The 15,424-nt window shown below is 48.9% G+C and overlaps 1 protein-coding gene across 8 annotated transcripts in view; it reads right to left on the reverse strand.

Moving 5' to 3' along the window:
* Positions 1–570: 570 nt before the first annotated feature.
* DUSP22 (dual specificity phosphatase 22) overlaps positions 571–15,424 on the reverse strand; it is a 71,668-nt gene continuing 56,814 nt past the window's right edge. For 3 of the 8 annotated variants that reach the window (XM_033408018.2, XM_033408019.2, XM_033408020.2), the window contains 2 exons: positions 3,689–4,227; positions 571–1,240 (listed from right to left, as the gene is read on the reverse strand). In XM_033408018.2, coding sequence (XP_033263909.1) covers positions 995–1,240; positions 3,689–4,227 — 785 coding nt within the window. In that variant the 3' untranslated portion in view covers positions 571–994. The remainder of the gene's footprint in view (positions 1,241–3,688; positions 4,228–15,424) is intronic. The other 5 variants (XM_033408023.2, XM_033408022.2, XM_033408021.2 and 2 more) reach the window with 2 other exon arrangements.

Here is a 15,424-nt window from a genome sequence, read left to right on the forward strand (position 1 = left end):
CTCAGCCCGCCTGGAATTGGGCAGCAGGGCCGTGTGCACTCAGGGGCTGGTTCCCACGGCCATGACCGTTCACGACGGCGGGGAGGTCAGAGGGCTCCACCAGGCTTCCCTTTGGGTCAGGGTTCGGGGCAAGTGCAGAGGCCCAACCTGGTGTCTGGTCTGCGGCTGCCACGCGGGGCTCCCTTCTCTGCCTCCTTGTAGCCCACGGAGAGCTGGCGGGGAAGGGGGCAGGTGTTGTGACTACACTTAGGGATGAACCCCTGAGATCAGACGAGCTGGGCAGAGAGGCCCCTCGGCCACCCGCCTCCTCTGAGCTGAGCCCAAAGTGACCAACACTGAAAACTGCGGCTCAGGAGCAGCCCTGGATCGGACAGTCCTTCAGGTCCCACGCAGGGCAGCCTCTGCTGCCTTTCACCATCCACGCCTGTCACCTCCGCTCTCCAAAGTGTGGCCCGTGAGGGCAGGGCTGTGTCCGCACACATTAGATGCTCCGTGAACGAATACATGAGTGAGTGATCATTGCAAAGGGATAGCAAGTTCACACCCATTTAAACGAGACCACGTGAGACAAGTGTGGCTGGACATCCTTGTTCAAAATGCTCACCTCAGCATTTGTTACTGTAACACTTGGAATTAAGTTAAATATCTAATTATTGGGAACAATTAAATACACGTTAGTACATCCACACAGTTGGGAAATTACAGTTCTGAAAATTTTTGTTAATTTTTGGAAAATGCTTATGATATGAAGTTAAAGGAGAAGAGTGGGGTGAACATCACACGCACAGTGTGGCCGTAACAGAAGACACGCCAGAGTTAGGGACCCCGTGGCGGGAGCGCTCGCGTTGCTCATATGAACTGTCCTTTCCTCCATGTTCTTTCTGAAGTTTACAGTTTTTTAGGGATAAAATATGGTATAACCAAAACCATAAAAACATGTTCTAAGGACAGAAAATCCACACACACTAAGACTGATTGCCCACATTGGTTTATGTCAAACGCTATGATACCACCTCTTGACCTGCACGTTTCTGCAGCCCTCAGTCTGTGCCAGGCTTGCATTCTCTTCTTTCTTGCTGTACAATTCCTTCCTCAAACGTCTTTGGTTCAAGTTACTCCTATTTTCACGCTGGTGTCTTTTTCTAGATTGCTTGAAGTCTGGCTTGGTTTGAAGCTCTTGGCAGGGAAACGCAGAACTCCACTGTGAAAGTTCAAAGATGGTCTCTGGGCAAGAGAGGTGCTTTGGGAAAATACAAAGATATATTAGAGTATGCTTCCTGCCCTCAATAAATTTTCAGCTGAATACCTCTGGTTCTCTGGTCTTTACCTCGGAGGAACTACTTTTATTAACAAACCACCAATGACACACTTCTGGCAAAAATCCAATGGCCTCACCCCTTTTCTGAGCTCTCAGCTCCTCTGCAGAGGCCCACCAGCCCCTTCTCAGCGACGTGCTCGGGTCTGGTCTTCAGGGGCCTCCTGCTCTGTAATCATCTCTCTCATATTCTGTTGGTGTCGAACCGAATTCATCTCCTGCTTTTCAGCATCTCCAGGCCTCCCAGCGCTCTGGAACCAACCCTGATTATCTGACCAAATACTTCAGAGATGTTTATCTTCCGGACACCAGCTACCCTCATCACCTTGGGCCCAGTGGCCTATTCTGCTCTCTTCAACCAGAAAAGCAAACCCCACTGCTGCCTCTCACCTCTACCAGCTCCTCGTGATTCAGTGCTGTGTCTTCAGCAGAAAAAGGTAGGTCTCTCTCTATCCCAGAACATTCTCCTCGCAGCCTGAATTCAAGCATTCAACCACAGCTTCGACTTCCTCTTCCTGGGCTGGTCCCATCTGTCCCACTCACCTTTAATGGGCTGTCCCTTTGCTTAGCAGAAGTTCTACATCAGAGTATGTGTAATACCTATGGGCATGGCTTTTAAAATTAATTAATTACGTATTTAAATTTTAACCTGCTTTATTGAGGCATGTTTGACATGGAAAAAGCTGTACATACTTAATGTATGTAACTTGAGCTTGGGGATAAGTAGAATCTGTGAAACCATCACCACTGTCAAGGCCAGAAACATGCCCATCACCTCCCACAGGTCCCTCCCACATCCCCTTTTATTACTACTGTTGCTACTACTATCGTTGCTGTTATTCTGGGGTAAGAACACTTAACATAAGGTCAGTGCTCTCAGCAGCAGGCTGTACACAGACTTCCAGAACTTGTCTGTCCTGCACACATGCAACTGTGCCGTTTGACCATCACTTACCTCTCCCCTCCTCCTCCAGCCCCTGGCAGCCACTCTTCTCCCCTCTTCTGTGTGACTATTTGAGATTCCACGTTACAGGTGAGGCCACAAAGGATCTGCCCTGCGTCTGCCTACCTCACTGAGTACAATGTCCTCCAGCGAGTTCTGTCCGTGTTGTCGCAAATGGCAGGATGTCCTTGTTTTAAGACCAAACAATATCCCATGTCTGTCTGTATACACGACATTTCTTTATCCATTCGTTATAAGCATTTTTAAACTTGTAAGACATTTTATTCACACAGCAAACATTTGAGTGCCTTTTACAGCACGCAAGGCACTCCCTAGGCTGTGAGAGGAGCCATGGATAGACTGACAACTGTCCTCAAACTATTGCAATTTAGAGGCAAAGATCAGACTGGTAGCTAACACTGAAGTTGAGGGAAGTGTGTGGTTAGTGCTTGGAGGCATATTTTAATCTTTGATTTGTGTATTTCTCTTGTAATATCTTATTTCCCCCCCCAGTTCTAAAGGTAAGTATCACATTTTCTAATTCTTTTATTTTTCGCAGGACTGAGACTAGCGCTCTGTACGAAGTAAGTTCTCTGGCAGCCAACATGAAGTCAAGAATTCAGGTAATTTTTCAAATGAAGCTAATTTTTTTAAAATAAGAAATTTGAGTTTGCACTATCCTACCTGTCCATCTACGTTGGCCACATTCAGGTGCTTTTCTCTCATACTTCATTTCATCCCTGCAGAGACCTCGGGGCCACATTTCACTGGACTCTCAAGCCTTCCAGGCGACGCCCAGCTCCGGCTAGGGCTTACGGGCAGCTCTCCATCTCAACCCTCATCTCTTTTTTTTTTCCCATCTCTTTGTTTTTTTTAGGAGAGCAGACAGAGCACTGGATTTTTTTTTACGGTTTCTCAATCTTTTCTTGTCTTTCACACCCTTGACCCTTGATGGTTCCAGTCAGTGAGCTTTGCAGAAAGCCTCGGAGTGAGGGCGTGTCTGATGTTCTCCCAGTATTGGTTGGTGGGGTTGATGCATTTTGGCAGGAATCCCGTGGAGACGGTACTTGGTCCTCCTCGGAGCGTCACACCAGGGCTGCATCTTCTTCCTGGAGATGTTACTTTCCGCGCCTGGTTACGATGCCTGCAGACGTTCTCCATGGGAAAGACTGTAAAGTGATTCTTTTTCTCTTTCTAGTTGATCAGCAATCCTTGTTTGTTGTCAGAGCTTAGCCCAGTGATTTTTGTATCCGTCAGTGGATCCTTCCTGCAGCGACTTTTACTGTCATGTTTGCCTGTCGGTGATTTGGTACCCTCCTCCTTTCTTCCACGTTTGTTACCTTGAGTTCTGTAGGGAAGAGCTGCGCGTCTGCCGTTTGTGTACCTACTTATTTGCTTATTTACATCACCGTGGACTCACGGATACTTACTTTGTTCTGTGGATTAGGATCCAACTCTTGTAACTGATGTCTTAGGCGCCACTGTCCACCTGGCTGCTCACAGGCCGGTTTTGACCGTAGGGGCTCCTTCGGGGCTGTCTGCGCCTCGGGCACCTCCCTCTGTTTTTCAAACTCGTCCCAGTTTTCTAGCCCCACACGTCTCAGGCTCACAACCGGACCCCACGGCAAGGTCGCCTTGTTCGGAACAGACTGCAGGGCGGCCTCGCTGGAACCTCGCCCCGGTTTCTGAGTCTCCGGTTCACAGTCACAGTTGCAGCCAAACACCACCTTCCGGGGGAGCCTCGGCCCGGAGCCAGGCCTTCTCGTCCGCTCAGCCCGGGCCGGGCCGCGGGCGGTCCGGGCAGCTAGCAGAGGTGCCACCCCGCCGACCCCGGACTCGCATCGCTCAGGAGCGGCCGCTGGCAAGTGGGCCACAGGCGTCGGGCTTGGAAACAGCTCCAGCTTCCGCCAGCCTGGGGCGCCGGAAACTAGGAACCAAGCGTCTGTCCTCATTTTTCTAAAAGTAGCTCCTAAGGAAACAGAATCCAGGAGAGTGTAAGTCACCTCCACAGAACTGAGTGCCGTTCCAGCAGCCGGGAAAGCGGGACACGTGTGTCGCAGGACCTCAGGGAGCTCGGCCTCTAACGCGCACACGCACGCGGCTCCGAAAAGCTCCTTTGCCCACACGTGCCGGACTCAGGAGCCCACAGGAGAGCGGGGGCACCGGGGGTCCAGAGCCCCGGGGGCTGTGGGGGCGGCCCCAGGAGCAAGGGGGAGGCGCTGCCGCTGAGCATGGCTGTTGAATTCATCTACAATGAAGCACTTTAACATGTACCTTTATTATTGTGAAACACTCTGACATCGAACTTTTCGAAAATAAGGTCTGAGTGAAGGTCTGAGTGACACGAGTGAGACCAAACCCCTCTCTTGGTTTGCCCGTGATGCCCCGGGGCCCGGCGGACTCCCGGGTTCGCAGCGTCGGGAGCTGGGTCAACTCACAGGGACGCACAAGCTGTTCAGTGTCAGCCTGGCTCCCGACTCACTGTGGGAGGTGACAGCACAAAAGGCAGAGCCTAAGGTCGGACACCCCCGAGTTCGCATCCCAGGCCCCGCCGTTACTCCCCGCACTTCCCGAGGCATCGTTTGCCCACTCAGACTCCACGGGGCGCATGCGTGGAAGTCTGGCGAGCCTCCTGAGGGCCCCAGGCCAGAGCGAGCTCCAGTCCCGAGAAGACAGGCACGGAAGCCTAGATCCACCTGACCGTGTATCACCTGCCACCACGTCAGTCTTTGATTCATGAAGGTGACTTTGGTCCTGGTTCCTTCTCTCCTTCAACTAGCCTGTGTCGTGTACCTGCCACGTGCCCCGTGCTATTCTAGGGGCTGAGGTACAGCAGGTCCAAGTGAGTGCCTCCTTAGTCAGCAGAGCACAAAAGCATCTCCAAAAGGATATATCAGAACTTCTGTTTCTATTTGTTTTAATCTAAAGTTTAAAAAATGAGCCGAGGGCTTCCCTGGTGGCGCAGTGGTTGAGAGTCTGCCTGCCGATGCAGGGGACGCGGGTTCGTGCCCCAGTCCGGGAGGATCCCACATGCCGCGGAGCGGCTGGGCCCGTGAGCCATGGCCGCTGAGCCTGCGCGTCCGGAGCCTGTGCTCCGCAACGGGAGAGGCCGCAGCAGTGAGAGGCCCAAGTACAGCAAAAAAAAAAAAAAAAAAAAAAAAGAGCCGACCTCACGCTTAGCCTAGAGAGTGACAGTGGCCCCTCCACGGGGAGGGCCCTAGTGGTGACTGCCACTGGGCACTGCGGGGCCCCTTAGGTGGATTTGCAGGTAGCATCTTCTGGTGTTGAGCAGACAGCCCCCAAAAGAACTATTAGCAAGAAACTGTGAATGAAAGATGGCGGTAATAAAGAGCAAGCAAACAGCAACCCAGAGCCTCCTTCACTCTGAGAACAAGCTCTTTGTTAGCTGTTTCCAGGTTAAAGACATGCAGTACTGATCTAACAGGAACTCAGTCCCCAACATTTGCGATTCTCAGAATGGCTATATGAAATGTTGGTGCTATAGACTGAATGTGTCCCCACGAAATTCACGTGTGAAACCCTAACCCCAAGGTGATGGTGTGAGGAGGTGGGAGGTGATCAGGTCCTGAGGATGGAGCCTCATGAATGGGATCAGTGTCCCTTCAGAAGGGACCCCAGAGGGCTCCCTCGCCTCTTCTGCCACGGGAGGGCACAGCAGGAACACAGCCGTCCGTGAACCAGGAAGGGGTCCTCACCAGGCACCAGATCTGCCGACACCTTGATCCTGGTGTCACAGCCTCTGGAACTGTGAGAAATACACGCTTGTTGAAGCTGCCTGTGGTAGTTTGTACCTCAGTCCAGTTAAACTAATATGGTGGATTTCCGCCTTCTGTCATTAACATCAAACCTCACACCAGACATACGCTTTACCCTAAAGTATCAGCTAATGATCTATCCCAGTGATCATGTAAAAGTCTTGAGTACACTGGCTTAGAATCACCCAAACGCCACACTCACTGAATGAATGACTCGTTCAATAACCTATGCCAGACGGCATGTGAGAAGCTGGTGCTGAGCTAAGACACTACCCTGGCTTAACGGAGCTCTCTCTCCACACACACACATGCACACGTGTGCACACACACTGCACAGTACAGTGTGATAAGTGATATGTGAAAAGGCTTCTGTAGGACGAGGTTCTGTGGGTGCAGCAAGGGACGTGCCTGGGGGAAGCAGGGAGGGCTCAGGGGGGAGGGGCCGAGTCCTGGGGGAGAGGGAGCTCGGCGTCTTCCCCCCGAGACAGGCCCCCACGAGAGGGAGCAGGCCAGCCTGAGCGGTCAGCTGTGCAGAAGCAAGGATGCCTTAGGGTGCGTGGCACCCCAAGGGACAGCAAAGCAGCCTGGGAGGGAAGCGCCCAGGAGGCTCTTGGGAGAGGCGTGTTCATGCCACCAGTCTCTGCCACGTCATGCCCTCCACAGCCTCTCCCAGGGAGCTGAAGGCCTAGTACCGAAGGCCAGGCGGACCTTCCGGAAGACCTTGTGATTTCAAGTGAATCTCTCTGTCCTGGGGGGGCAGGGGAGGTCACCCGCTCTGTACGGATGTTCCTGGCTTTGCAGTTTCCGCCCCGGTCCTGCCCCAGGCTCTCCCCAGAGGCACCACGACAGCAATTTGGGCCCATTATCTCCCCACCTATTTCTAGCCTTTATATGTACATCTGTGAATAGTATATGCTATTTTTTGCTTGTTTTTATAAAGGTTCTAGAAATTATATTTGTAGCATTTTACAGAAAAGTAAACATGACAAGCTATTAAGTACCAATACTTATAGTGGAAACCTGGCTGTTCATTATATTGTACTTTGTATATTTTGGATTTCTTTTTTAGAAAAGCCAGCAAAGCTTGGGAACCCAGGTGGCTGACAGCCCTGCTCCATTCACGGTTCCTAATCCAGAACTTTCTCTTCAACTCCTCTGGGGGGCTTACCCGACAGCTCCCCAAGGGCAAGGGCAGGGCAAGAACTCGCCTGAAGCTGCCTGTGAGGTCCTGCCTGCAGGTCACCTGTGTGGTCAGGACCCAAGTTCTCCACACTCCTGTGGGCCTCGTCCCTGGCCTGGGGCAGGGCAAGAGCTCATGGGGGCATTTCTGCCTCGGACCCAGCGCACAGCGGGGTCAAGGCCATGCTCGTCTGGGTCCTGGAGACACCGCTTCCAACTATGTGACCAGCAGTCTGCCAACGGAAGGGTCAGATCTACCTGACGCCGAGTGACGTGACGTGGGGCAGTAAAGCCCTCGGCAAACGGGGCTGGAGGAGGGAGCTGGTACCACCCCCTGCTGTCCGTGAGGCAGCCAGTAGGAAACGGGTCTCTCCTGGCAGGACCAATGAAAGGTACCTCTGCTTCCTAAGGGCAGTAGCGTGAGGGCTAAAAATCTCCTTAGAGAGCCGCGTGCTCTTTGTCGGAGGAGATGGTGTGTGAATCTGGAAACCAGGGGGCTCAGCACGTGGAAGTGTCGTCAGCTAAAACAGCAGCGATCGAAATCCTCTCATTTACAGAAGCAAAGGCCTCAAAGAAGACCTGAGACGGAGAAGGAGGTCACGAAGGGAGGCTTGAAAAGCGGAGGCAGGTACTGGGGAGGAGGCCGCGGTCAGGACAGAGCAGCTTTGTCCCGGGAACGCAGGTTTGGGGGTGAAGTTCCGAAGGGGAGCAGTTTCCTGCTGAACTGAGAATTTCCTGCACTCAGAGATTTGTGGTTTGTGCTGGCAGTGAGCATTTCCCAGGGGTCAGAGTATCACCATAATGGAAGAACAGACACATTCTTACAGGGGAGATGGTAAAAAGGACAAACACCTGCTTCTCTCTGAGGTTCTGGGAGCTTCATCCGTTAATCAATCGTGGAGCCAAGATGAACACAAAGGAAATTCTCAGAACACTTCCCCTCCGCCAGCGAACATCAAAATGCTTATGTCTACAATAGTTTGTTTTTCAGTGAGAGTGGGAAGGAGACCTTCACCTAGATCTCCTTCTTTTAATTACCTGTCTATACTCTAGTATCACTTATGTAAAACTCTACCCGCTTTCTCTGTCATCTATCTATCTAATCTGCCTAGAGAGACTGCAGGAGAGCTATGTGGATGTGTTCACATTGCTTATCTCTAGGTGAAGAGGTGGAGATAATCTTTACTTTTAAAAAATATTTCATATACATGTATACTCCTTCAGTAATTAGCATATGTCATTTTTATCTTCAGAAAAAAAGCTACGTTTATTTTAAGAGAGACACAGACAGACCAAGGTTGATCATATTCCAGAGTTTTAGATTCAGGCATTTGTTCAACCAAGTTGAGTCTTCTGTAAAGGGTGTTGAAACAACTGAGCTGGAGCGCAAGTGTGGAGTTATAGCTTTTTTTTTTTTACAGACTTTCTTTATTTAGAGCAGTTTTAGGTTCACAACAAAATTGAAAGGTACAGAGATCTCCCATGTACCCCACCCTTCCCCCCCCCACAGAGACACACACACACACACACACACACACAGACACACACAGAGACACACACAGAGACACACACAGAGACACACACACACACAGAGACACACATACAGACACACACAGACACAGACACAGACACACACACACACACAGACACACACAGAGACACACATACAGACACACACAGACACAGACACAGACACACACACACACACACAGACACAGACACACACAGAGACACACACAGAGACACAGATACACACAGAGACACACACAGAGACACAGACACACACACAGACACATACACACAGAGACACAGACACACACACACAGAGCCTCCCCTGCTATCAGCATCCCCACCAGATGATGCAGGTGTTACAATCGCTGAACCTGTATGGACACCCAGTCACCCATTACGACATCAGCACCACCCATAGTTCGTATCAGGGCCACTCGTGGTGCTGTGCGCTCTGCAGGTTTGGACAAATGTACAATGATATTTATCCACATTATAACATCATACACAGTATTTGCACTGTCTACTCATCTCCTTCCACTGCCACAACCACTGGTATTTTTATGTTGGGGTTACAGCTTTTTTTTTTTTTTAATATTTATTTATTTATTTGGCTGCCTCGGGTCTTAGTTGCAGCACGCAGGGTATTTCATTGCAGCGTGCGGGCTTCTCTCTGGTTGGGTTGGGCAGGCTCCAGAGCCTGTGGGCTTAGTTGCCCCATGCATGTGGGATCTTAGTTCCCTGACCTGGGATTGAACCCACATCCCCTGCATTGGAAGGTGGACTCGTAATCACTGGATCGCCAGGGAAGTCCCTGGGTTACAGCTTTTTAAAGGCCAGATCTCCTTTTGTACTGCTTCTTTCTTTGGAATTTGGATTTACAGAAAACTCCGTTCTAATTTCTAAACTCTACTGCTTATCAGCTGTGTGGCCCCGATCAAATTGCTCAACCTCTCTGAGCCTAAGCATCCTCAACTGTAACACAGACACAAAACAACTATCTGGCAGCGATGAACAAATGTGTACAAAGTGCTTACGGTCATTCTGAGGAATGTGCGTGTGCATATGTGCCGTGCACACATGTTGTGTGTATGTGTATATGTGTTGTGTGCACGTAGGACTGTGCACAGGCGTATACTGCACATGCAGGTGCCCATCTGTATACATGTATGTTATATGTGTGCACACGTGTGCATCTGCACACATGTATGTTATATGTGTGCACGCGTGTGCATGTACATTTGCATTTTGCCCTCATTTTACTGCCGCTGTGTATTTCTAGCAGGCGGTGCTGATGAGACACAGAGGCGGTGCAGGAGGTCAGATGCAGGGGAGCCTGCAGGAGACCCGGCTCTGCCGGCCCCTGCCAACCAGCACTCCTGCCCAGCACCCCCTCCCCCAGGGCTGAGGCAGAGCTGCCCACTGGGACCCCAGAGTGGTCGGAGTGAGAAGTTACCCAGGGCAGTTGAAATGCACTGTTTATTTGTTAAATTCCCAAAGGTAACCCTGCCCAGGATGGTTTACCGACTCACAGCACTTGGGTCTCCTCTTACATTATTAAGCTCCAGAGAACTGTGTTTCTTATTCATCATCACACAAAACTCAAAAGAACCAAGACAGAACCCCGCCTCCTGGCACCTCAACAACCCCAGGGGCAAAATCGAGCAGTCCGAGGTCCCTGGTCTCAGATAAAACGAAGTATTTAAATTCTGACTGATTTCTTCTTTTTCCCAAGAGGGGTTTTATGCTGGGTGATAAGAACTTCTTTAGTTTAGTTTTTGATTTTTGGATCTGTTTCTTTTAATCCCTGCCCGCTGTAAACTTTATTCATTAATGTTAAGAATAACATAGTAGAGTCAAAATTCTGGAGCTGAAGTGGAAAAATATAACCAGAGTACGTAACGTTGGACCCTAAGCCACAAAAATTATAGTGCAATTTGTTGCTAAACAAACTTAATGTCCTTTATTAAATTCCTCTATTATAAGCCTCCCAACGATTCCTGCAGTTCCTGGAACTTAAAGCTGTACAAGCCACACCATTTGCTACTTTTCTGTCGCTAAGTTTCCAAAACCAAGCAACGCTGAGATCTCAGCCAGGAAACAAGAATTGTACACTCTCTTTCCTCACCTTTCTCTCTGGTGGACAGTGCAACCCAATGAATAATATTTTAGGAGATTCCAAAATTTTCCCAAATGGTAAAAAAAATTACATTTCACAAATGAGTTTATATTTTAAACATACATATAAATTAGACAAACGGAATCCCAATTCAATGATATGCAGTGCAATCAAAGGGAAGGCTCCCGTCAGGCAGCACTTGGCTTTAGACATGTACCCTGAGGATAAGAGGGAATTTTGTGGAGCCCACCGGGGATTCTCAGTCTCTGCACCGCTGATGTTCTGGGAAAGGTCGTTATTCGCGTGCGGGCGTTTAGCAGCATCACTGGCCTTCGTCCACCAGATGCCAGGAGCAGCCCCCACCCACGTGTGACAGTCACGGTGCCTCCGGACGTCACACAGGCAGGCCCCATGGAGACCCTCAACTCCAATTAAAAAAAAACCAGGCTGTTCAATCAAAAGGAAAGAAACACCAACACAAGGTACACCGTGGATGACTCTCAAAAACTTTATACCAGGAAGGACGCCAGACCCAAAGACCACACACTGTATGGTCCCATTTATATGAAACAGCCTGCGAGGCAGCTCTACAGAGAAAGAGAGTGCATCTGTGGGCGGGTGTCAGTGTGGGAAGGAGGGGTGATGACACTGCTCTGCATCTGGTTATGGTGACAGCTGCACAACTGGGTCGGTGTTCTTAACCTCACCGAATAGCACACTGTAGATGTGTACTATTTTCATATAGCATGTAAATTTGACCTCAATAAAGCTGTTTTTAAAAAAACATGAAAAAAACAATAGGAGGGTAAACGTATCGCCCAAGGAAGAATCAAAACAGGGGCCACCCTGATCCCAGCGACTTGCTTTGACTCCGGACAGCAGTCTCCCCAAACAGAGGTCAGAGCCCCGCCTTCTCCTGGCCCGAGCGACCGTTAGAACAAGCCTGAGGTGTTTTTGCCAAACAGCTGCATCGTCTGTTAGCACCTGATGCCATCCAACGGGCTGTGTAGTCAGTGCTGCTGTGTGTCTTTCTATGGAAAACATTGTGTATGCATGGTCACCCATGTCCAACCTGGCCAGGAAGAAGATGGGCAATCAGCAGAGGTCTGCCCTATAAGACCATCTCTGTCTTCTGTTAGCATGTGAAATAGTTCATGGTGAAGCATGCCTAGCGTGACATAAAATGCAAAGGGGAAAAAGGTTTGAAAGCCCCCAGAATCCCCCATGGCCGACTCAAACCTCTGTCACAGTAAAAAAAAAAAAACCAAGTCTATCTCCTTTGGTGTGCCTTAAATAACAGCTGTTGTTGCTATTCAAAGAAATTCTGGGGTCTCTTTTATTGTAAATGGGACAGCACATGCCTTCTTAGGGAACGGAAATATCCTCTCTTCCCTGGAGGGCTAGTCGTTTCCAGGGGTTGGTAACCTGTCTCAGGCAGGAGAGCTTTCCCTGGTCAAGTTATACATACCTACTTGACCCAATACACATACAGCCCTAAGTGTGTGTATTGAAATTTTTAGAATCTTCAGCTCTGATGTACCCAAGAAAATCGAGAAATCGGTTAGAAATTGAGGCTGTTGGGTAAGTTATCCCAAGACCTCATTGTGGCGAAGTTTTGGGTAAAGGAAGGTGTTGATAGTAAATTCACCCCTATCTCCTTTAGCTGGAAGCTGTGCGGCCTTGGAAGAGATAATTTCAACAATTTATATTTTCCCCAAAGGCCACGCACACAAAAAGATACTTTTCTCTTTTAATGACTCTACATCTGACCTGAGACAAAACACTGAAATTCTGAGAAACTCTGTATTTTAAGACCCGGTAAACTGAGGACAGGAGAACTCACACTGGCCCTGACGGAAATGGCAGCTAGGAAGGTGGGTGACGCCTGCCAACATTTCAGGAAAAATAACTGAACGATAAATAATTCTGATTAGGCCCAACTTCCGAAGTGGGCTGAGCAGGAAGGATGATGATCTACCCAATTAAATCCCACTGGTTTCCTAGAAAATTGTTTGTCTCACGCGTATTCTGTGAAATGTGCACAATTTTACAGCGGCGTTTTGCTGAACAGGGTCCAGGCAACAAACACGTTAAAAATAAGCATCTCCTAAAACATGGGAATACGAAAAAGGTGACATCGCTAGAGAAGATCCAGTCATGGTTTGTTGCCTACCTCTTTTTGAAAAATACATAAATATAAGCTTCAGAAGTAATTTTGCAAGTTTTCTTTCCAGATCTTGGCAGTTGTCAAGTGCCAGGATCGGAGCGAGAGGCATATGGCTGGGGTGGAAGCCCTCACTACCTAAGCGGCGCAGGTTAGGCTATTTTCCAAAACACGAAGTTGTCTTTTACTTCCAGAGGGCATGATGGTTCTCTGCTTTCTTAGCTTTGAGTTTTAAACTTATAGAAACCAAAGAGGGGGGGCGGGGTTACTGATTCAACAACCCAACTGGGTTTATTCTAGCTAAGGAAGTCAGAGATGTGTTCACCACTATACTTAACCATCGTCTGTTAAAATATTTACTCATTGCCTTTTTATAATGGTTGTTATAACTACTTTCCAACTGCCCCATTGTTTCCTTTCCTACACAAAGTTTTCTTTTGAAAAAGTTAATTCTTTTCCATGGACTTGAGAGCTTTTGTTTTGTCTTGTTTTGTTTGTTTTTGTTTTGTTTGGGGGCAAAACAATTCTCGACAAGAGGAGACTGATTCTTTGGTCTTAGAAGTATGTTAAGATATGTCTGATGATTTGGTGTTAGACGGAACAGCTGTCATTGGTCCAGAGTTGTGTTTGTGAGACCGTGTGACTTGGTGCCGACCTGCGCAGTGTAGACAGCAGCATCTCTCACTCCGCCTGGCAGGTCCCCAGGACCGCAGGGCACTGCTCCCGGACAGTCCATCCCAACCTGGCCCAATGTCCCTCCTTCCTGTCTGCTCAGTTCTTGGGCCACCTGCCCCATTGCTTCTCCCGGGCAGCTTCTGCCCTGCCTCTGGCTTATTTTCTGCACCTTTGTCTTGGTTCTTCCAGCAGGTCCCTCCTAGACAGACACCATCTCTACCTGCTGCCCCTTCTAACCGAGATGCCACTCGCTGGCATGTCTAGACCTGTTTAGTGGATCTCAGACACAACCAATTCAAGTCTACAAGCCTCAAGATGATTTCAGATCCACAGTCCTTGAGGAAAGACGCTTCCCTGTGTAAATGTATCATGTGGAGACATGACCTGGTCTCTCGTGGGCCAGGTAACTGTGGCCTCTTCTGCGATTCAATTCCACTTTATTAATTCATAAATCAATCCACTGGGACCCAACTATGTCACATGATAACGTTGCCTCAACCTTTGTTTCTAAATCATTTTGGCAGGTTATCTTTGTTTTGCTCACATGGAGAGCTCGTTGCTCATTGATTCCAACATGGTATAGAGCAAAGAGCAATGGATATGAGTCAGACCTGAGTTCTAGGTCCTGTCCTGCTACTGAGCAGCTGAACGTGGGTGCTGGTGATTCCACAGCTTTGCTGGGAAAATGAATTAATGTACGTGAAGGTGCTCTCTATATGGAAACACTTTATGAAGCGTTATAGGATTTACAAAATAAAAGTAATTTTCTGAATGGCACTGTAGACTTCTTTCATTTTGTGAGGGAAAACAAATTTTCATAATCTGAGGAAGAAGCTATTGAACAGAAAACCTAGAGAGTCTGGACTTTTCCCAGAGAAACCTGAAGAAAAGAAGTGGTAAAATAGTACAGACATGTCTGGACACTGCAATGCAGTAAAGCACTTCAGATCCGAGCGAGAGGCTGCACGGGAGCCTTGCCGCCAGCAGGCTGGCTTACGGTGCAACCCCGGTTGCCCGACGTCAGCTCGTGTCTTTTCCAAAGAGGTGTGTGATGCTAGGACCAGAAGTTGTGCTTCTCTAGAGAGAAGAAAAGTGGCTTTAAGCAACCGTTTCAACTGGTACCGTGAACTTTGTCCAGAGCTAGTTTCACAGCAAACAATCAGCATCAAAACTCTTCTGAGAAATGAATGTAAATTGTGAGAAAGGCAGTGAATGAAGAAATCCAGGAAACAGAACAAGGCTATCAGATAGCAAGTGCATGGACTGGAGTGAAAGGTAACAAGAATAAGGTCCACGGTATTGTAAGAAATATGTAAGAGTTTAAAAATCCAAGCCACAGGAAGGTAGCTGAAGCCAGAAACGTGTGGCTGGGCTCTGGTCGGGTCTGCAGAAGGGAGCCGCAGAGGAGACCCCGGAACAGGCCTCTCCTCTGCACCAGAGCACCCTGCACCCTGGGGGGGACACATGGGCTCGGCTGGGCAGGGACCTGGCCCAGGGCTGTGAGCACAGCGGGGCCACCAATAGTTTTGACTGATGGACTTAAATACAGAAAAAGGAAATAAACATGTCAGCGGAATTTTTTTTTTAGCTTAAGAAGCAAAATAAAATAAGATTAGGGTCCTAGTGGTGAGGCCTTGATAAAAAGAATGTTTAAGAGGCTAAGATTCATTTCCCAGAACATTTGACTTTTATGTATTTATTTTTTAAAGAAAGGCTCAGAAACAAATGATGTCAGCACACAGGG

This window comes from Orcinus orca, chromosome 10, assembly GCF_937001465.1.
Source record: "Orcinus orca chromosome 10, mOrcOrc1.1, whole genome shotgun sequence".
In the NCBI taxonomy this organism is placed as follows: Eukaryota; Metazoa; Chordata; class Mammalia; order Artiodactyla; family Delphinidae; genus Orcinus; species Orcinus orca.